Raw genomic sequence first — 22,008 nt, forward strand, 5'->3', positions numbered from 1 at the left:
TTCTTCTGAAGAATCCCTGTCCTATGCCACACTGCTCCCTTCCCCCCTGGGATATGGTTCCCCAGAGGAAGAATCTGTTTATCCAGACACCACAGCAGGAGATCTAACCTTTGGGGAAACTGTAGCTAAAATTAAGGAACATTTCAAGTGGGACTCATCAGAAATGACAGAGGTACAAAAAAGTATTATGACCTCATCCAGATGAATTCCTCAGCTCTACTGCTGTTCCTCCCATTCTTCCTGCTTTTCTGGATGCCTTCTCAGCAGCATCCTTGAACCTAGACTCTCAGCTGTCTGCCGTATGCAGGCCTGATAGGTTTCATAAAGTCCCTGAGATTGCAAAATTCCTAATAAAGTGTCCAGCTGCAGACCAAGCGACAATTTCCATTTCAACTGACAAGGCTTTGAAACTACTGCCTTCTACTATCCTCCACCCTGCTGACAAGGACAGCAAAACCTTGGCGCGCTTGGTTAAGAAGATATACACTTGTGCTACTCTGGCCTTCAGAGCAACTAATTATCAGACTAACATGGTTAAATATGCCTTATCCCTTTTGGAGAAAATTTCTAAAGAATTGTCTGACTCCCCAGACTCAGCAGCCAAAGCTCAACTGTATTCCTTTGTTTCTCTGACTTCTCAGGTTAACAGGCACTCTATCAAGTGCAGCTGTAATGCTGCTGAGGCCTCAGCCAGGTCAGCAGCATCAGCATCTCCCTTAAGAAGGTATTCCTGGCTACGTCTCCAGCCCTTTTCAGATGATTTTAGAGCTAGGCTGGTAGATGCTCCTTAGGACAATGCAGCCTTTTTTGGAACAAAAGTGGCAGACTTATTCAAGTCCTTGCAACAAAGTGGCAAAGAGATGCAAGATTTAAAACATCTTACTAGTTTCTCTTATACCAAAATTTCAGAGGAATTAACCATCCAAAACGCAATTTATCAGAAAACACTCACTGCCCGCTACCTGTACTAGGCCTAGGAAAACCTCCAGGAAGCAACCCACTCCTACCAGAGCCACCCCATCTACCAGCCAGAGGCCACCCTTTCAAGACAGGGCAGGTAGCGTCCGACTAACTGCCAATCTTGGAACCTCCACCACCTCCCTCTATCCCTCTCTCATTATATCTCTCTCACTGTCTCCAAATGTGGAGACATCACTTCAGACAAATGGGTTCTTTCTTTAATAGAAAATAGGTAGTTCATGACCTGGCTCACCCCACCAGAGAGAAGGGGAATTCCACAGCCCCCAAAAGAACAATTCCCCCTTTTACAACCAGTGCTAGACAGCCATATGACTCAAGGCACCATTCAACCAGTACCACTGTCTGCAGTGGGAAGAGGCTTCTACTCCAGGATTTTCCTGGTTCCATGAAAGGACGGTCTCTGAAGACCAATTTGGGACCTCTCACTTCTCAACCTCTTCCTTCAGGTACCAACCTTCAGGATGCTTACCTTGCCAGCTCTCATTCCACTCCTCCTCCCTCAAGGGTTCATGGCCACCTTGGACATCAAGGATGCCTACCTTCACATCCCTATAAGGCCCAGTTTCAGGAAATACCTGAATTTCTCTGGGGGCTCTTCTCACTTTCAATTCTCTGCCTTGCCCTTTGGACTTTCCCCTGCACCCAGAGTCTTCACCAAATGTGTAGCACCAGTTGTTGCCTTCTGCAGGACAGGAGGAATCCAGATATTCCCTTGTTTGGACGAACTGCTCATACAGGCAGGCTGCAAACAGACCCTCCTGAAACACTTACAAGCAACCATTGCACTCCTACAGTCCCTGGGGTTTCAGATCAATTCCCCAAATATCCCAACTGGAACCTACACAAGACATAGTCTTTTTCGGATGCAGGATCCAGACAGACATCATGAAAGCCTACATCCCACATCAAAAGGTGGAAACCTTGACACATTACTTACTTTTGATTCTTCACACCAAAGAAATGACCGTAAGGCAGTACCTCAGGCTCCTGGGTTACATGGCATCCACTATACCCATGCTACCTTTAGCAAGACTTCACATGAGGAAACTGCAAAGGTACTTCAGGTCAGTTTGGATGCAGCATTCCCACCCTCTCGGATTCAGGGTACCCCTCCTGCCCTGCCTCAAACAGGAGATACATTGGTGGTTGAACCAGGTGAACTTCAACCTGGGTCTTTCCCTCCAACCACCTCAACCAAAGCAGACCATGTACACAGATGCCTCAGACTTAGGCTGGGGAGCAACTCTAGGGCACCTGAAAGTGCAGGAAGTGTGACCAGTACCACACAGGAAAGAGCACATCAGTATCTGAGAAATGAGGGCAAAATTGCTGGCCCTGCGGGCTTTCCAAACCAAACTCCAACCAGGACCCCTGAAGCTTTTTACAGACAATATCACAGTGCTGTGGTATCTCAACAAGCAAGGGGGGGGGGCAAGTCTTATATGCTTTGCAGACTAGCTCTCCTGGTGTGGGAACTGGCCACTTCCCAGGGAGTGACCTTACAGGCAGTATACATAACCTCCCAACAGAATTCTCAGGCAGACTCCCTCAGCAGATCCATGATGAAAGCACACAAATGGATTCTACAAAGGGATGTCTTCCTGGACCTGGTCCACCGGTGGGGTACATCTCAAGTAGACCTGTTTGCCTCCTCCATCAACAGGCAACTTCCCTCCTCTTGCACCAGACTACCAGAACCACAGGCTATGACAATAGATGCCTTTTTCATTTCTTGGAAGAGGATTTTTTTTCTATGCATCCTTTCCCCTTGTTCAAAAAGTCCTGCAAGACAGACCAAAAATCTTGCTGGTGACTCTCTATTGGCCAAGACAGCATTGGTTCCCCCTACTCTTAAAATTGGGCAATCACCACAAGTTACCCATCAGAGTAGACCTCCTCACACAGCGCAAGGGAACCCAAATCCACCTACAGTGACAATCTCTTCACCTTACTCTGTGGGTGATAGGATTCTGATCCCTTTCAGACACCTTTACAATGAGGATGTGCTCACTGTCCTGTTTGATAGGTAAGATTTCCTGGTATTTGGTTTCCTGGACTCCTACAGGACATTGAGCACATCCTCATTGTAAAGGTGTCTGAAAGGGATCAGAATCCTTTCACCCACACAGTGGAAAAGATTCTCCATGTCGTGTCTCAAAAGGCAGTTGGACCCATTGCAAAGCGAGACTCCTCTAGTACTGTCTTACCTGTGTGAGCTATTGCAGACAGGGCTAGCATTCTCGCCCATTAAGACCCATTTTTCTGCCATTTCTGCATGTCTTCCTTTGGATCCCCCTGTAGCTTCCAGACTGCCTGAAAAGCTGTTCCTTAAGGGGGTACTTTATCTCAGGCCACCAAGGAAACCTTCTTCCCCCTTCATGGGACCTGAACTATGTTTTAGAGAAGCTCACACTATCCTTATTTGGGCCAGCTGCCAAAGCTTCCCTAAAACATTGCACATGGACGACTGTCCTCCTCGTAGCCTTGAATTCAGCTAGAAGAATGTCAGAGTTGCAAACCCTCATGGCTATTCCACCCTTCCTCATATTTCACACAGACAGGGTAACTCTTACGACTATCCCTTCCTTCATGCCCAGGGTGGTCAATGACCTTTCTTTAAACCAAGCCATCCACCTACCCACCTTCTTCCCCAATCCATAGGGAGACAGAGAGAGAGTGCTTCATTCCCTGGATGTGCACAGACAACTCAGATTCTATCTGCAAAAAACCATGTCCATCAGACAGGCTGACCAACTGTTTATCTCCTTCCACCCCAGGGCCCTAGGGAAAGCAGTATCTAAACAAAACATTTCAACATGGATTTCCAAAGCTATTACCTTTTGCTACAAACACCATGGGAAATCCCTGCAAGGTACTGTCACAGCACACTCCACCAGGCAGTGGCCTCTTCTGGGGCTTTCTTCAGGGGTTTTGACACTTCCACTATACTTGAAGCAGCCACTTGGTCTTCTGTGCATACCTTCACCAACCATTACAAGTTAGACCACATTTCTGGACCAGAGCTGAATTTGCCAGGGCAATCCTCCATAGATTTCCTGGAGAACTCTACTAGGCCACCTCCTCCTTCCTCACAGTAAGCCTCGTCACTCATCAATATGTACAGAATACTGCAACCTGGTAATAGAAGGACATAGAAAAGTTGTGTAAAATCTTACCATAACCACAGATGTCCTTCTCTTTCATTTTGCAGTATTCCTTCCACCTACCCCCTTCTATTTTATGGCATTTCCCTTTTTGGATGGCATGGGACTGGCATTTTATGGCATTTCCCTTTTTGGATGGCATGGGACTGGCATTACCTTTATAAGGACTGGTTCTGACTGGGGTGCTCAGTTCTGAGTTCTGAGGGCTAAAGCTAAATGCCAACAAGTGCATAGTCATCCCCTTTGGGAAAAACAAAGTGCCCACAAATTACCACATAGGTGGTAATCCATTAAGTACGGAAGAAGTAATTAGGGATTTGGGGACCCAAGTAGATAGCAATCTCTCCTTTGACAATCACGTTGCCAAAGTGGTTAGAAAGACCTTCTATATAGCCCCCCTTATCACGAAAGGGTTCATATCTAGATCAAGAGAGGTCATTGTGCCCCTCTACTCATCACTCATCCGGCCCATAATTGAATACAATGCCCCATTTGGGATGTACCTTACACGACACCTGCAGCAACTGGAAAGACCCCAAAAGTACCTCACCGAGGATCAAGGGACTCAAACAGATGCCCTACACAGTTAGGCTAAAGAAACTCCAGCTCTACTCAGTTGCGTACCGCCTACTCAGAGGCGATCTGTGCGTGACGTATAAAGCCATGTCCAACCCAGAATTAATGGACATGCTCCACCTCAGGAAATCCAAATCCCTTAGAGCTACAGGCTCCAGGGACTTAAACCTCAGCAGAGAAATAAATAAGACATGCTGGAGGGACAGATTCATATGCCAGAGGCTCCCCTCACTCTGGAACAGAATCCCAATCCATGTTAGGCAGAGCCCCTCAATGACCCTCTTCAAAAGAAATCTTGACGAGTGGATGGGAGATTGTAGGTTTACCCCTGGGATTTCTTCTGTGTCCCTACTAGACAGAGGCACAGTAAACTAACCTTAAAAGGGCTATCTTCTGTGACCTACTATACAGAGGCACAGTCAACTAATCTAAAAGGGTGGCGAAAGCCAAACACACTCTGGCTAGGCTTATAAATGCCCTAGGGCAGATAGCCTAGTATCAACCTATGAACCTATGTGTGCAGACGTCACTTTTATAACCCATGCTCTGCTAGCCACGTCAGACGTCCCATGCACTATACATTGACTGAAATCTTTTATATACTGGCCGGACGTTCGGGTAGCAAGAGGAGAAAACCCATATGTACAGAATGCTGCAACATGGAAGAGAAGGACATCTATGTTTATGGTCAGATTTTACACAACTTTTCTGTCCTTAAGGGCCTTCATCCTGCCCAAGCTGGAATGTAGTCTCCTTCTATTGCTCTGGTGTCTTCTTTATCTACTTCTTCCCCAGCAAACAAAGACAAGAGAAAACAAAGATCCTCTAGGGAGAAAGACAGAGAGAGAGAAGGAAGTGGTGAAACATAGAGGCTAGGAAGCATTCTCCGGATCCAGCAATGCTTTCAGGTCAGGCCTCGAAAACATTGAAGCATTCATATTTGGAAACCATTCGATTCCAGTTGCCAGCTCCTGTATGCTTCTCACTGGACCTGGTGATTCCAAGGCTCAACTCCCCTTTCCTGCAGGAGAAGCAGTCCTCCCAGTCACCTTCAGTGGCTTTTTCAAGGTGTATCTGTTCTACAAGCAGCCTTACCAAAGCAGATGTTGACAGGAGGATGCAGAGGATGTTATTCGTGTTTCACTGTTGCAGTCATTACATTTGGGTAATCTGCTGGCAGGTTGCCCTCAGTCAGCCTGATTAACAAAGTCTTGCGTCCTGTGTCAGTTGCTGTCCCTTCTTCCATGACGTTAGGTCGTCAGGGGTATAAAACATGCATCCAACGCCATTACATCAGTCTTTCTTGCCATGCGGTGCCTGAAGCAGAAGCAGTACGCAAGTGCCGGTCGGCCGACTCCTGAAATTTTCATTTTCGAGTTTCAGAACTGAAGTCTTCAACTTAAAGCTAAGTACCCCATTGGAGAAACTTTTTCTTGCTCCTTACCGATGTCAATAAAAGTTAATAATTGCATTACTTGTAGAAAGCAAATACCTCACAAAGATTTTCATTCGTACTGTATTCCTTGCCTAGGCCCTGACCATGCCGTACCTTGCTGTCGGTTTTGTGCTTTATTTAATCAGCACACTATCCGTCATCGGTACTTTTTGGCCTCTAAATATTTCGGTTCTCGGTTTAATTATCCAGAAATGTCAGTTAGCCATCCGACTACCGGGATTCTGAAAAAACGCAAAGATAAAGACAGAGACAGGCCGCCGAGATCCAAAACTGCCAACAACGCTTCTCCTAAGCCAGTCGCCAGTTCGCCGGTACTCAATGAGACACTTTTGCAGCCCCTGATCCCGCTACTTCGGATTCGCAGGCCTCTACTGAGACCCATTCGGAGTCCGGTATGCCGTGAGAGGCTTCACCTATGGAACCCGTGGATGTCTCTACCTTGGATGGGTCCGGAGCCGCTGGGCAAGGACCGGCTCCTGAGGGTGTATTCAGGCCTACAGACTTGCATATTAAATCGACTCCACCTTCATTACTAAGGCCTAAATCTCAATCTATGTCTAAAAAAACGATGCCCAGGCCACATGTTCAGGCCCCTATGCCTAAAAAACAAATTATTAAAATGGCTGAAGATCTAATTACTCTAATCAGGGGTTGTCAAACCCCCCCCCCCCCCCCCCAAGAGGCCTAGGGCTGAGCTTGATTAAAAATCTTCAGATCAGGTTTCTGTTTCTTCTGATTCTAATGACCTGGATTTGTCCATACTTACTTATGAGGATTCTGATGCAGAGGATTTCATTCCCTCTGCTTCCCCTCCTGAGGATTTTTCTTTTGGGAAAACTTTGCATGTCTTAAGAGAGCATTTCCACTAGGAAAGTCAGGAATTTTCTGATTCAAAAAAGAGGCTTAGGGATTTTCTTCTTCTACCTCAGCATAGGCCCTTGGCTATACCTCCTGTACTAGACATTGTTGATGATGTGTTTTCGGAATCCAGTATGGCACCTGATTCCCTGCCTCTGGCTCCTAGTAAACTTGACAGATACTACAGGGTTCCTGACTCCCACAAGTTCCTTTTCAAAAATCCTGTTGCAGATCCAGAAACCATTTCTCAGGGGCCCAAGGGCATTAAGGCTTCTACTGCAAAAAATCCTACCCCTTCTGATAGAGACTCCAGGGCGCTGGATAGATGGGGTAAGAAGGTTTATACTTCTGCAGCCTTGGCAGTCAGGGCTTTAAACTGCCAATTTCATATGTTAAAATATCAACAGCATATTATTGGACTGCTTAAACAGAAAATTATGCTGTTTCCTGACTGTGTGGAAAATAAAGATTTACAGGATTTATTGCATTCTGCTGAACAAGTTGGAAAACATACTTTGCAATGTGGTTTTGATTCTTTAGAGACCTCCTGCAGGGCTGCTGTTACTGGGTCTGTGCTTAGAAGGCATGCTTGGCTTAAGGAGCAATCTTTGCCTGATCATGTTAAAGTAAAATTGTTGGATGCTCCTTTAAATCAGCACCATCTGTTTGGCAATAGGGCTGAAGAAGTTCTAAAAAAGATGGAAGATAAAGCTAAATCTATGCACACTGTTAAAGATTTCTTACAAGTGCAACCTCCAAGATTTAGTAGGCACTGGCCTACTAAGAATTGGTCTTTTCCAGTTCCTCCCAGATCCTCTCAAGTCAAACCCAGCCACTCCAAAAGCACCAGGTTTCAGTCCCAGGGGTCTCTCAGAACTAAGCAATGGGGGGCCTCCACTTCCAAATCTGGAAATTGCCAAGCACTTATCTTTTAGATGCCCCTTTTGGGGGGAAAGATTGCTGTTCATGCAAAGAACTGAGAACTCATAACCCAGGACAAATGGGTTTTAAATGTAGTGTCCCAGGGATACAGATTTCATTTCCACATGTTGCCAACACCAAACGGGTGGCCAGACCTGCCCCCAAATCAGTGGGCAGAGGCTCAAAAACAAGTACTTTCCCTCTTAAACATGGGGGCTATTCAACCAGTACCAGAAGAGGAAAAGGGACAAGGTTTCTATTCCAGGCTCTTTCTGGTACCCAAAAAAGACCAATCATGGCATCCAATTCTGGACCTGTCTACTCTAAACACCTTTCTGGACATTCCAAAATTCAAGATGCTGACTCTTCACCAGTTACTTCCTATGCTAGGCAAAGATGCCTGGTTGGGAACTTTATATTTAAAAGAAGCATACCTGCACATCCCAATCAGGGAATCTTGCAGAAGATACCTATGCTTTAAGGCAGGCTACTTGCATTATCAGTTCTCTGTACTGCCCTTTGGCTTGTCTACTGCGCCCAGGGTATTCACAAATTGCCTGGCTCCTGTTATTGCATTTTGCAGGCAAATAAATATTCAGATATATCCATACCTGGAAGATTGTCTACTTCAGGCAGAAAACCAGGGCATACTTCTAAATCATCTGCCGTTTGTAAAAAGGGTTCTAAACTGTCTGGGGTACACCATAAATGAAAAGAAATCACAAGTTGTACCCCCTCAGCAGATTACATTCCTGGGTGCAGGCTTGAATACAACTGCCCAGATGGCTTTCTTCATGCCAGAGAAGCAAATTCATTCGGTGACTTACTTCAAACAAGTGGCCACAAAAACCCTGCTATCTGCAAGACAAATACTGCAAGCCTTGGGGTTCATGGCCTCCTGCATTCTTCTAATTCCATATGCAAGACTGCATATGAGGAAACCACAGTGGTACTTAAAAATTCTCTGGAGTCAGCATTGTCACAGCCTGGAAACAATGATTCCTATCATACCTTGCCTACGCCTGGAATTCCTGTGGTGGGCAGAGACCTGCCACCAAAACAAGGGACTGCCATTCACACTACCCCCTGCCACCCAAACCCTAACTGCAGATGCATCAGACTATGCATGGGAGACTCACCTGGCAGGGAAGTGCATTCAGGGCAAATGGGACCCAAATCAAATGCACCTAAATATTAATCAAAAAGAAATGTTAGCTGTACAGAATGCTCTGACAGCCTTCAAGGACCACATTCTTCCAGGGCAACTAATGATAAAGACTGACAACACCACGGTTATGTGGTACATAAACAAGCAGGGCGGTACACATTCTTACCCCCTCTGCAGACTAGCCATGGCATTGTGGAACACAGCCTTGAGCTACCAAGTGCACCTACAAGCTCAATTCCTGCCAGGAAAATTGAATACACTGGCAGAAGGACTAAGCAGAAATCTCATGGACCCACACGAGTGGAAACTGGAACCACGGATTTTCAGCATGTTGACAAGCAAATGGGGGAGCCCAGACATAGATCTATTTGCCTCCCCTCAGAGCTACAAGTTGGACAATTTTTGCACAAGGACTCCCCACAAAGAAGCCTGGAAAGTGGATGCTCTGTCCTTCAGCTGGAAAAGCCTGTCAGTCTATGCCTTTCCCCCTCTGCCTCTGCTCACCAAAGTTCTGCTAAAAGTCAAACAGGACAAACCAAGAATGATTTTGATTGCTCCAGACTGGCCACGCCAACACTGGTACCTACTCCTGTGCAGTGTGTCACAAATATCTCCATGGCATCTGCCTTAGACCCCTTCCTTGTTGTCTCAGCAGGAAAACCAAATTCTGCACCCTCAGCTTCCAACATTGAACCTTGCAGCCTGGCTAATCACTTAAATTCACCTTTATCATCCCTCAGCAAACCTGTGATGGATGTCATCTTGGAGGCGAGAAGGCCTAGTACTAGAATATCTTATGCTGATAAATGGAAAAGATTCTGTGCCTGGAACCAGTCTTTAGGGATGAGCACAGCAGCCCCCAATTTACCTCAGATTTTGTAATACTTAACTGAGATGCTTCACAAGGGCCTGTCTTTTTCCTCTATTAAAATCCACGCTTCAAAATTTTCAGCTCATTATAACACAGAACCCAACCCTCTTCTCTCATCCCCTGCTTAAGCAGTATCTCAGAGAGGCAAAGAACTTGAGACCACCCAGGAAAGCTCCTACCCCTGCCTGGGACCTTAACTTTGTTTTGGAGAAGCTCACTCTACCTCCTTTTGAGACAGCTGCTACTGCAGACTTAAAATTTCTTTCTTGGAAAACAGCCTTCCTTTTAGCAATCACTTCAACTAGAAGGATATCTGAAGTACAGGCCCTTATGGCAGTGGAGCCTTTTATCATTTTTCATGCGGACAGGGTATCTCTGAGGGCCAGTCCATCCTTCATGTCCAAGGTGGTTTTCAGTGTGGCTCTTAATCAGTCCATTCATTTGCCAACCTTCTTTCCCAGTCTACAGAACAAAGGGGAACAGATTCTGCATTCCTTGGATATGCACAGGCAACTTAGATTCTACTTGGACAGGACTAAATCTCGAAGAAAATCTGACCAATTGTTGGTAGCATTTGCTGCAGGGGCAGAGGGGAAGGCTATTTCAAAACAAACCATTTCTAAATGGATAAGCCATTGCATTCATTTCTGCTATAAGTACCATGGAAAACATATCCCCCAGGGGATCAGATCTCACTCCACCAGGGCTGCATCTACTTCTGCAGCCTTTCTCAGAGGTGTTCCTACCAGGGATATTCTAGAAGCTGCTACCTGGAGTTCTGTACATACTTTCACAAAGCATTATCATTTACCAATTTTCTCTAAATCCAGAGCTAGTTTTGCCACTGCTGTCTTGCAGGGCCTTATAGCTGGCCCTAATGCTGTATAAACTCCTCCGCCCAACCCTAACTTTGGGAATCTACCCAAATGTAATGACTGCAACAGTGAAACACGAAGAACATAGTACAGTTGTGTACACTTACCATAAGTGTAGATGTTTGAGTGTATTCACTGTTGCAGTCCTGGTTACCCTCCCTCCAGCTCCCTACTTTTCTCTAGCTATACCTCTACTTTCTTTTACTATGCTTAAAAGCCTTTTTGGTGTATTTGCTTTTGGTTGGAGGTATATTTTTGTGTTTTTTAATTTTATTGGCTCCCCATTAGGGGGGCACCTGACATCTGGGGCAAGAAAACTGATGTAATGGCGGTGGATGCATGTTTTATATCCCTGACGACCTGACATCATGGAAGAAGGGACTGCAACCGACGCAGGACCCAACACTTTGTTAATCAGGCCGACTGAGGGCAACTTGCCAGCAGATTACCCAAATGTAATGACTGCGACAGTGAATACACTAGAACATCTACATTTATGGTAAGTGTACACAACTGTACTTTCCTCCTGACGCAGATTCAACTGTTGGTTCCCTCAGAGCCGTACCCTTCAGGATCTTCGGTTTTGGTCCATTCCACACCTCCATTGATGTCACCTATTACGGTCTAGCCTTTGGATCCAAAGTTCACAGATCCAGGCTATCACAAAGCACCTTCAACTGAACTGATAGTCCTTTCATCTTTGACTGCAGCTGTATCCTTTACTTGTTTGAGTCTGATATTGCCAAATCACAATGAGTCCTGAAGCCTCACTGTCAAGACTCAAAGGGGAAGATCGACTCCAAAGTTATCAGTGCAGTTTCTTTTTCTTGGTGCCACTACACTAGATAGCTCTGCTTCATTGTCTGCCTCAGATCTGGAGGAGGAGGGTGCTCTTCCTATTCAATTTTTGGATTGGAGGAGTGCGTCTTCAGCTCTAGTCACATCCTCTGTGTTTGAAAGGGTTCTTCCATCATTATGAGGCCTGAAAGGTTGTCCAGCTGTACTGAGGTGGAGGCTGTCTTGGGACGACTTTCCCTCTACCTACCTGTGAGGGTATACTTTTCCTCAAGTCCCTTTTTGACAGTACCTAAAAATGGACCCTCACATCCCCAAACAAATCCATCCAGACAGGAGAGGGAAGCACACTGGAAAGTTAGTATCCTCCTCCAGAAAAGAGGCATCCATGAGGTCCCACAAGACCAAAAGGGCACAGATTATTGATGGTGTCCACAAGACATGGGGCCTCAGATGGATTCTCAACTTGGTCATCTGAATCGGTATGTGAAGGAGTTGTTGTTCTGGATGGTCATGGTGCAGTCCATCTTACTGTGTACGCAGACATGAGATTGGAGGTACCTGCATATCAAAATAGCAAAACATTAGAGATTCCTGTGCTGTCAGGTGGTAGCCAGTCATTATCAGTTTTGATTCCTGATGTTTGAATTCACTACAGCTCTCCTGGTGTTTACCTAATGCATGGCTGCTGTTGCTACCTAGATGACTCACGGGCTCCCTCTGTGGAAAAACTTCTCATAGCAAGACAGTACTTGTTCTGGCTCTGTTTCGTTTTGGGCTTGTCATCAATATGGCAAAGTCTCTACTGCATCCATCACAATCCCTGAAATTCATTGGCTGCCCCTTGGATACAGTCAACTAGAGAGCAAAATTATCTCCTGATGGAATTACCTCCATAGTGAACAAAGTTACAAGACTTTCTAACCACAAATCCTATAGTACTTGAGGTGTTGGGTCTGATACCAATATCTATCCAGGCAGCTCCTGAAACCAGGTTGAACATGGGGATTGTGCAGTGGACACTCAGGAGTTTGTGGGATTAAGCTTTCCCAGTCCAGGATGCAGGTTTTCTGTTTGGGTTGTTCAGAGAACATAGACCCTTTAACAACTTCTGTAACCCATGTCTTTATTCTTTTATCAGACTTATACAAAAAGGAACTAATTAGTCTTCAATAAAGACACGCACACAACAACAACAACTATATTACCCTTTCATCAATTTTTTCAACATCTTCAGTGGCATCTCATAAGATGTGTCAAGTGTAGAAAGTGTTTTTTTTCACTGTACACTATCCTTGGTTCACCCTACTCCTCCTTGAGACTTGAAGATCTCCTTCCTTATCACTGTTGCAGTATTCATTACATAAGGGGTCTCCTATCAAGGATAGCCCAATGTCCTGCCAGTAGATCTCATAGGCATCAAACGTCAAGCATAAACATATGCTTTTAATATAAGGCTTAGGGCATAAAAGTGACATATGAACACAAACATTCAGAACCTCTTTGCCACCAGCCCGAACGCCATTAGCAAATATCAGTGTGAATGTTGTTCTGCTGTGCTGGCTTCGGATAACTGCCCTTTTGGGGTTTCTTCTCTCCCTTTTTTCATTATTGTAGTGTACTTGTGTTCCTGTCATCCAAGAAGGGAAAATGTCAGTGTGGGAAGCAGATTCTCCATAAAGACAGACATATAACCAGTGTCTTTTTTGCTTAGGTGCTCCCCACGACCATGTGTAGGGCTCCATCTATCAGTTATGTGCCCCTAAGGCTCTACATTATTACATATCTTCCTTATCCATATACTTTGAGGATCAGCTACTTAAGCTGTTAGCTCAGGGTGCTATAGTGGAATCCTCCCATCACAAGGGTCAGCTGTCTGCCAAGAAGGCCAAAAAGACTAGGCCTGACCCAGTTGCTGTCCACCCTACCTTAGACATCTCTTTAGAAGCTGGTGAAAGTCCTGAAGACTGACTAGGGTTTGCCTTGAACTCATCTGCAGCGACCCCATTAGAGGCTTCCTTTGGAGTCACAATTTTAACATGCTTACTGTCATAGACTGCCCATGGTCAACCTAGATTTCTTTCCAGGAGTTTTCAGAGTCTAAACAAGAGCAGAATAAATATGCAAATGATGTACTAATCGGAACATTAGATTTATCCAGTCTCTGCCTGGACACTAGAATAAACCTGCCCACTTTCCCCCTCTGCAATGCCTGGCTACTTTTCACAGGAATTCTAGTTTTGTGGAATTGTATTACTGCCTGTTAGGTAGGGTATGTAAGCTGACTTTTTTTTTTTTTTTACACTTGATCTGGAGCCCTTCTCCAGGGAGCAGAAGTTTATGGGGCAGGGGAAGATCTCAAGTTTGTGAGGAATGTTGTTGCCATGACAATGGGCACCAGGGCAAATAGTCCATTAATTTCCAGTGTCAGGACAGAGTCCAGAAAAAAATTAAAGTTCTGGTAAGTACATCACTAGTGTTTCCACACTATTTGCAAACCTTATGGATATTTTATTGTTGCTCATGTTTATACTGTACACATTTTGCCCTTAAATGTATATTTTTTCTTTTGTGTGTTAGATTGTTTTATGATAATAAGTTTTTATGATTGTGTCTTACACTGAGGTATTTTACTTAGGTTCATTTAGCTCTGATATTATTAGTCTTTTTACTACATTTTGGGTACTGTAAAAGAGCACAGTAGATGCCCTTTTTTTGTGTTTTTAGCTGGACTTCCTCATTCATCACATCAGGGGCTTGCAGACATGCACTCTGAGGATATGCAACTGCAAAGGAAAACTGGTTGGAACACCATTGTCCACCTCCGGCTTCACTCCATTTAGAATATAAATCTCCTGTACCAGTGATTCTGTTTTTCAAGTGCACTTTTAAGACAAGTATACTCATCCAGCTCAGTTGTTTTTAATGTAGCCCATTGCATCCCCAACCTTGGTTCCTCATTATAGTTTATAATTTTCTTTCTTTTCTCCTTGTATTTGTACAACGGCAGCAAAACATTTACAGCAAGACTGCTGCATTTGGTACTTCCCATCAAACCTTCCAAGCTATACTGGTGTCTGCTCTGCCTCCTGTAGAATGTCAGGTAGATTCATTTTTTCCTATGCCTTCATCATGGCTTCATAGGTAGTTATTTGGCATGCAGTCCAGGGTACAATTGGAGCCTAACCGAAATTCTTAGTTTCTCCCACGTTACTTGCTGAAGTTCACAGAGTAGGCAGATGAGAGTTGAGGGAATCAAACCCTATACCATCGAAACTACAGCTAACAGCCTTAACCATCTACGCAAACTGCCAACACACAAGTCTTATCCCAGAATTTTGATCTGCTTTCTTCCATGCGAGACCTGGTAGGTCTCATTCACACACCTTTTACCAGATGTAATGAGACTTCAGTGTAAATACAGCAGCTGTTCCTTCTTTTCCTAGCCAGTAACCATATCATACCGTTCTATCTAATTATCCTTCCTAGCATATGCTGTACCCATTTCCGTGGTTTCATTTACATTACGGAAAATAGTTTTATCTTGTAGTCATATCTTCAGCATGTTTTCCTCTCCTTGGCCCTTCATTGGCACAATTTCTGTTCTGTTCAGTTATCTGTTAATTTATTTTGGCTTTCATGTGTTTTACTGTTTCTTTTGCTTGCTTATCACAGCTACTCTGTATCCAGTGGTTTCCTTGCTGACTGTGCTACTCTGTACCATCCCTTTTTCATTTTATACCCACAGTAAGTCCTGTCATCTGCTTTGCCTGTGATGTATTGCTGTTAGTGTTCTGTTTCACTTTGAAGTGTCAGTGTTTCCATTTACTTACCCATTTTTCCTAGCAGTCCCCACATCCATTTTCTTTAACCAAGAGATTAGCTAATCATTTAACAAACCTCAACACCAGCTGCTTCCTGTAATTTTTGCGAGCCATGCTCCTGACTCCTGTAATCCACATTTCACATACCACCTCTGTTCTCTTTCCTCATGTTCCATCTCAGATATCCGTCTCCCTTCTTATGTATTGGCTTGGTCATGTTTTATCTGCCTTGCTATCTATTTTCCTAGCAGAATGTGTAGTTCAAGTTTGCCTTCCCCAGTTAACTGCTGTCCCAGCCCTTTAAAATTCTCTAGTAATTATAGTCTTTGTAACCTAACTCTTGAATTGATTTCTGTAGCTGGGGCAAAATGACTGTGTTTAAACTTTAAATAAGTAATAGAAAGTCAGAAAATGAAGTAAGATCATATGGTGTAAAAGGAATAAAGTTCCTGGGTGGTGGCAGGAGGTAGTTATAAGTGATAAAATCTGTAAACAGTAATATCTTAATGCAGTTAAATAATTGTTTCTTTACTACAAACCTGAAGTTTTAAAGATACTACATCACAGTTGATCTCAGCCAAAAGAATGAGAAGCAGAACATGCGATCTTTGTCATTACTACTTTTGTTTGAATTCCATTACACAATTTCACACACACAACTTTGTGCTTATTATTGATGGGCAGCGATTCTAAATTCCACTGCTTATTAAATATTTTAATCTACATTGTTAATTGAAGATTTAAACCCCCATAACCTACATCTGATGTCTTAACTGGATTGACAGTGATGTAGGAAATATACTAGCAGCTGCAACTTTTGGCAAGAATGTTGTAACATACTTGCATAATGGTCATTACAGTGCCTTGCAGTTGTGTCTTTCGGCTTTTCCCGGTTAGGGGTCGCCACAGCGGAACTCCGGTCCGCTAATGATTGGCAGTTGATTTTTGCGTACCGGCTTGCCAGGCCTGACGCACAACCTTCAACGAAGGTACGCCCATTCACGCATGTCTCCACGTAGAAGACGCTCTAGCTGAGAATCGAGCCGGACAACGTATTACTGTGAGGCGACAACGCTACCGCGCCTTGCAGTCAGAAGTTTTAATAGTGATGAAGTCGATCCTTTTCATTGCTTGTTGTCATCGCTACTTTTTTATCTCAAGTATGCAAGTCCACACCATATATAGGATATACTCACTAACTATAAACAACATTTTTTTTCCAGTATAAATGCACTTCTAGCCTTTTAATATTGTGAGGGAATTATGAAATGCTTATTAGGTCTTGGAAATTGATCCTGATACTCTATATGCTACCAAAGCTTGAATATTATTTTTCTGCTTGTATGCATTATTGCAGTCTAAGGTGCTGTTTTGTGGCTTTTTTTGCTTCATCTATGTTGGTTGTTTAACTTCTGAACATCATAATATATTTTTGTTATTTGCTATATGGATTATATGCATAAAACTTGTTTGATATATTTATGTTTTTCTCTTCAGGTCAGTGCTCCTGTTGTTACTTCTTCCACACAAGAGAAGCCAAAAGACAGTGATCAGTTTGAGTGGGTTACTATTGAACAGTCGGGGGAACTAGTTTATGAGGCTCCAGAAACCATCGCTGCAGAGCCACCTCCTATCAAGTCAGCTGTTCAGACTATGTCACCAATCCCTGCCCACTCATTGGCAGCTTTTGGACTGTTCCTTCGTCTACCAGGTTACGCAGAGGTTTTGTTGAAAGAAAGGAAGCATGCCCAGTGCTTGCTTAGGTTGGTACTGGGAGTAACAGATGATGGAGAAGGAAGTAAGTGAATTTAAAGTGGTTTCAAACCTTTGTTTTTGTTTTATTTAAACTTATTAAAATTGTTTATTTAAACTTTTGCTTTATTTTTACATTTGTTAATTGGGCTGTTCCAAGGGACCCTTTTGAGTCCTAGTCTGGGCAAAAGGCAAAGACAAAAAGGTTTAACAAACCAAAGTGAAAAACTAATTTACAATTTAGTATCCCTATATAATGTAACACAGAACCAAATATCTGCAGTCTAAACAACACCAAATATCAAACCATGAATATGAGAGATTGCAACAAAGTTTTATGCTAGTTAATGCAGAAGATTGAGGCTCTGAGCTGTTACCAATCTGCTTCCTTTAGTCTAGGGTATAAGTTTTGATTCGGTCTACTTCAATTTGTCTGCTGTGCGACTGTGAACAAGTCACTTAACCAGACAGTGCTTATGGTTTACCCCCCAAAAGGGACACCTGTGTGTCCAGTAGTCTTACGGAATGAACAAAAAATAAACACAGGAGAATTCTGGTTCAGCAGTAACAATAAACAACACTGTAGTTGTGAGATCTTATCATAGATCCAGATAGCATGTGCTCTTGTATCTGCCTGTAAGGGCTTATTTGAATTTTCCATGAAAGGCAGCATAGTCTGTGATGCTTCTTCTTTCTTCAGGTATTCAGATCCAGCTAGATGGAATTATGGAGAAATTGTTTTCTATTTTGCTTAAGTTAATGTGGGATTGAGAAGTAGTTTACCTTCATTATACAGAGTATGCAATTTGTTTATTGTGATGTTTACTAGCAGTGGTGGACAACAGCTATTATATAAAAGTTTGTAGGAATGAAGATCTAAGTGTTGCAGGAGTTAGTTTTCTGTGTTCATGGAGAGACAATGGTGATATTCATTGCTAGCTAAGAATATAAATCTTAGATTTCTTTTCTTTGTAATTCGATAATGTGAGAATTTAGAACTATTATTGAAAGTGTATATTTCCAGACTTTCAATATTGGATGTTCAGTATTGAAAGTCCCCTTCATTAGTAATAAAATGAGAGTGGCAAACAAACAGTTGGTACTGTCTGTAATTTAGGCATGACTGTGGATAGTGGTGGCATAAGGGAGATTATCCAGAAAAACTGGAAAATTCTGGAAGGTAACACAGATTTATTTAATGTGTTGGGATGTAAACCTAGTTTTGTCTACAGAAACAACAGTCTTAAAAAATTGCTGGAAAAAAGTTCCAACGGTATAAGTAAATCAATGCTTAGTCAGAAAGTAGGGATGTTCAAATGTGGACAAGGTAGATGTTCTTCGTGATTCACTGTTGCAGTCATCACATTCGGGTTATCTGCCTGCAGATAGCTTTCAGTCGGCCTGAATACTAGAGTCTTGGGATTTCTGCATCGGATGCTGTCGCTTATTCCATGACGTCAGGTCGTCAGGGGTATAAAACATGCAGCCAATGCCATTACATCAGTCTTTCTTGCCGTGCGGTGCCCGAAGCAGAAGCAGTTAGCAAGTGTTGGTCGGCCGCCTCCTGAAATTTTCATTTTTCGAGTTTCAGACCTGAAGTCTTCTAAAAGATAAGTACCCTGTTGGGAATCCTTTTTTCTTGCTCTAACCGATGTTAGAAAAAAATTAATAATTGTCTTGCCTGTGGAAAGCAAATACCTCACAGAGATTTTCATTCTTACTGCGTCACCTGTTTAGGCCCAGACCACGACGTCCCTCGCTGTCGGTTTTGTGCCTTGTTCAATTCCTGAACTATTTGTCGTCAGGCTATTTTTCTAGCTAAATTCTTTCATTCCTGATCTCCGTACTCCGAAATGGCTTCGATAAGCCATCTAACTACCAATCTTATGAAAAAACGTAAGGATAAAGACAGACCGCATAGGTCCAATACTGCCGACGATGCTACCGTTAAGCTAGTCGCCAGTCCGCTGGTACTCAGTGAGGTGCTTTCGCAGCCCCTGATACCTGCTTCTACATATTCGCAAGCCTCTACTGAGATCCATTCGGAGTCCGATATGCCGCGAGTTGCTTCTCCGAGTATGGGACTTGCGGATGTGTCTGCCTTGGATGGGTCCGGAGCCGCTGTGCAGACACCGGCTTTTGAGGGTGTATTCAGGCCTTCTGATTTTCATATTAAACTGATGACTTTGTTTCAAACCAAAAATACTGAATTTCTCAAGCCTAAAGTTCGCACTACACCTAGGAAACCAATGACCAAAGTGCATTCTCAGGCCCACATGCCACAAAAACAAATGCTTAGAATGGCTGAAGACCTCATTACTTTAATTAGGGGAAGTCAGACTTCCCCCTCAAAAAGACCAAGAACTGATTTTCCTTCTGATTCTTCAGATCAGGAGTCTGATAACTCTGATCCTTTTAATTACCAGGACACATACCCTTATCTACCTATGAGGATTCTGATGCAGAAGATTCCATTCCCTCCGCTTCCCCTCCTGAAGATTTTTCTTTTGGTGAAACCCTGCATACACTTAGAGAGCATGTCTGCTGGGAGTGCCAGGACTACTGTCAGTCCAAAAAGAGACTCAGGGAATTTTTAAACTCGCCTCAGCAGAGGCCTCTAGCTATCTCTCCTGTTCTGGAAATTGTAGATGATGTCTTCTTGGAATCCAACCTTACCCCTGATACTTTGCCTCCAGCTCCCAGGAAACCTGACAGGTACTATAGAGTACCTGACTCCCACAAATTCCTCTTTAAGAATCCTACTGCGGATCCAGAGACCAATTCCTAGGGGCCTAAAGGCATTAAGGCTGCAACTGCCAAAAATCCTACCCCTTCGGACAGGGATTCTAGGGCTTTAGACAGATGGGGTAAGAAGGTATACACCTCTGCTACTCTTTGTATTAGGGCTTTAAATTGCCAGTTTCATATGTTAAAGTATCAGCAGCATATTATGGAGCTAGTTAAACAGAAAATGATGTTGATTCCTGAATGTGCAGAACACAAAGATTTACAAGAGTTAATGCATTCTGCTAACCAGGTTGGTAAACATACTTTGCAATGTGGTTTGATGCTTTAGAAGCATCTTGCAGAGCTGCTGTCACTGGATCTGTTCTTAGAAGGCATGCTTGGCTTAAGGAACAAAACTTGCCAGATCATGTCAAAACAAAATTACTAGATGCACCATTAAACCAAGAGCGCCTATTTGGCAATAAAGCAGAAGAAGTCCTCAAAAGGATGGAGGAGAAAGCTAAATCTATGCAAACTGTTAAGGATTTCTTACAAGTGCAGCCACCTAGATTCAGTAGACATTAGCCTTCAAAAAAATGGTCTTTTCCAGTCCCTTCCAGGCCTTCTCAGTCCAAGCCCAGGGGCGGCAGACCACCAAGACTTCAGTTTCAGGTTAAGCACAGATCTAAGCAATGGAGTGCTCCCACGTCCAAAACGGAGTAGTAAGCCACCATGCTATGGTAAAATTGCACAATGACTTATCCTTAACTCTTCCAAGCCTTGCCCAAGTACTTGCACCTTTAGGAGGGAAACTTGCCCTGCATGCAAAAAACTGGGAATGCATTACCCAAGACAGGTGGGTCTTAAACATTGTTTCCCAGGGATACAGATTCCACTTCCACTCACTACCAACCCTAAATGGATGGCCAGACCTCCCCCCAAACCAGTGGGCAGAGACCCAAAAGCAAGTACTTTCCCTTCTCAGTATCAAGGCTATTTAACCTGCCCAGCAGAACAAAAGGGACAAGGCTTTTATTCCAGACTGTTTCTGGTTCCCAGAAAAGAAAACTCTTGGCGTCCTGTCCTGGATCAGTCTATTCTCAACACCTTTCTGGTGGTTCCAGAATTCAAAATGCTAACTCTCCAACAGCTGTTCCGCATGCTAGCCAAGGACTCCTGGCTAGCAACCCTAGACTTAAAAGACGCTTATCTGCACATCCCCATAAGGGAATCTTGCAGGAAATACATACGTTTCAGAGCAGGCTCTATCTATGCACTATCAGTTCTCTGTACTTCCCTTTGGCTCAACTATTGTACCCAGGGTATTCACAAAGTGCCTAGCTCCAGCCATTGCTTATTGCAGGCAGAGGAGAATTCAAATTGACCCATACTTGAACAATTGCCTGATTCAGGCAGGCAGCCAGGACTTGCTACTACAGCACCTGGCATTTGTAAAGAGAATTCTAACTTCACTGGGGTACACCATCAACGAAAAGAAATCACAGCTGGTACCCAACCAACAGATTGTATTCCTGGGAGCAAGCTTGAAAACAACTTCCCAGAAGGCATTCCTCACTCCAGAGAAACAAACTTATTTGACAAACTACTTCAATCTACTGGCCAACAAAACCCGGCTATCTGCAAGAAAAATACTGCAAGCCCTAGGGTTCATGGCCTCTTGCATTCTTATGCCAAATGCAAGACTCCATATGAGGAAACTTCACTGGTACCTAAAAAGTCTCTGGTGTCAACATTCTCAGGACCTGGAAACAATGATTCCTGTCATTCCTTGCCTAAGGGCAGAGTTCCTTTGGTGAGCAGAGGCCTGCAACCACAACAAGGGACTCCCTTTCACTCTTCCCCCTACCACCCAAACCCTAACAACAGACGGATCAGATTATGCATGGGGGGCTCACATGGCAGGGCAGTGCATTCAGGCCAAATGGAGCCCAAAGCAAATGCACCTGCATATAAATCAGAAAGAAATGTTAGCTGTACAGAATGCTCTGGCAGCCTTCAAAGGCCTTATTCTTCCAGGAC

The 22,008-nt window shown here is 43.8% G+C and overlaps 1 protein-coding gene across 8 annotated transcripts in view; it reads left to right on the forward strand.

Moving 5' to 3' along the window:
- The window catches only part of BIRC6 (baculoviral IAP repeat containing 6), a 4,524,268-nt gene that overhangs the window by 3,981,190 nt on the left and 521,070 nt on the right, over positions 1-22,008 (forward strand). For all 8 annotated transcript variants that reach the window (XM_044058419.1, XM_044058463.1, XM_044058448.1 and 5 more), the window contains exon 62: positions 16,987-17,287. In XM_044058419.1, the coding sequence (XP_043914354.1) occupies positions 16,987-17,287 (301 nt within the window). The remainder of the gene's footprint in view (positions 1-16,986; positions 17,288-22,008) is intronic.

This window comes from Protopterus annectens, chromosome 1.part2 (genome assembly GCF_019279795.1).
Source record: "Protopterus annectens isolate FY-2018-M chromosome 1.part2, PAN1.0, whole genome shotgun sequence".
Taxonomy (NCBI): domain Eukaryota; kingdom Metazoa; phylum Chordata; order Ceratodontiformes; family Protopteridae; genus Protopterus; species Protopterus annectens.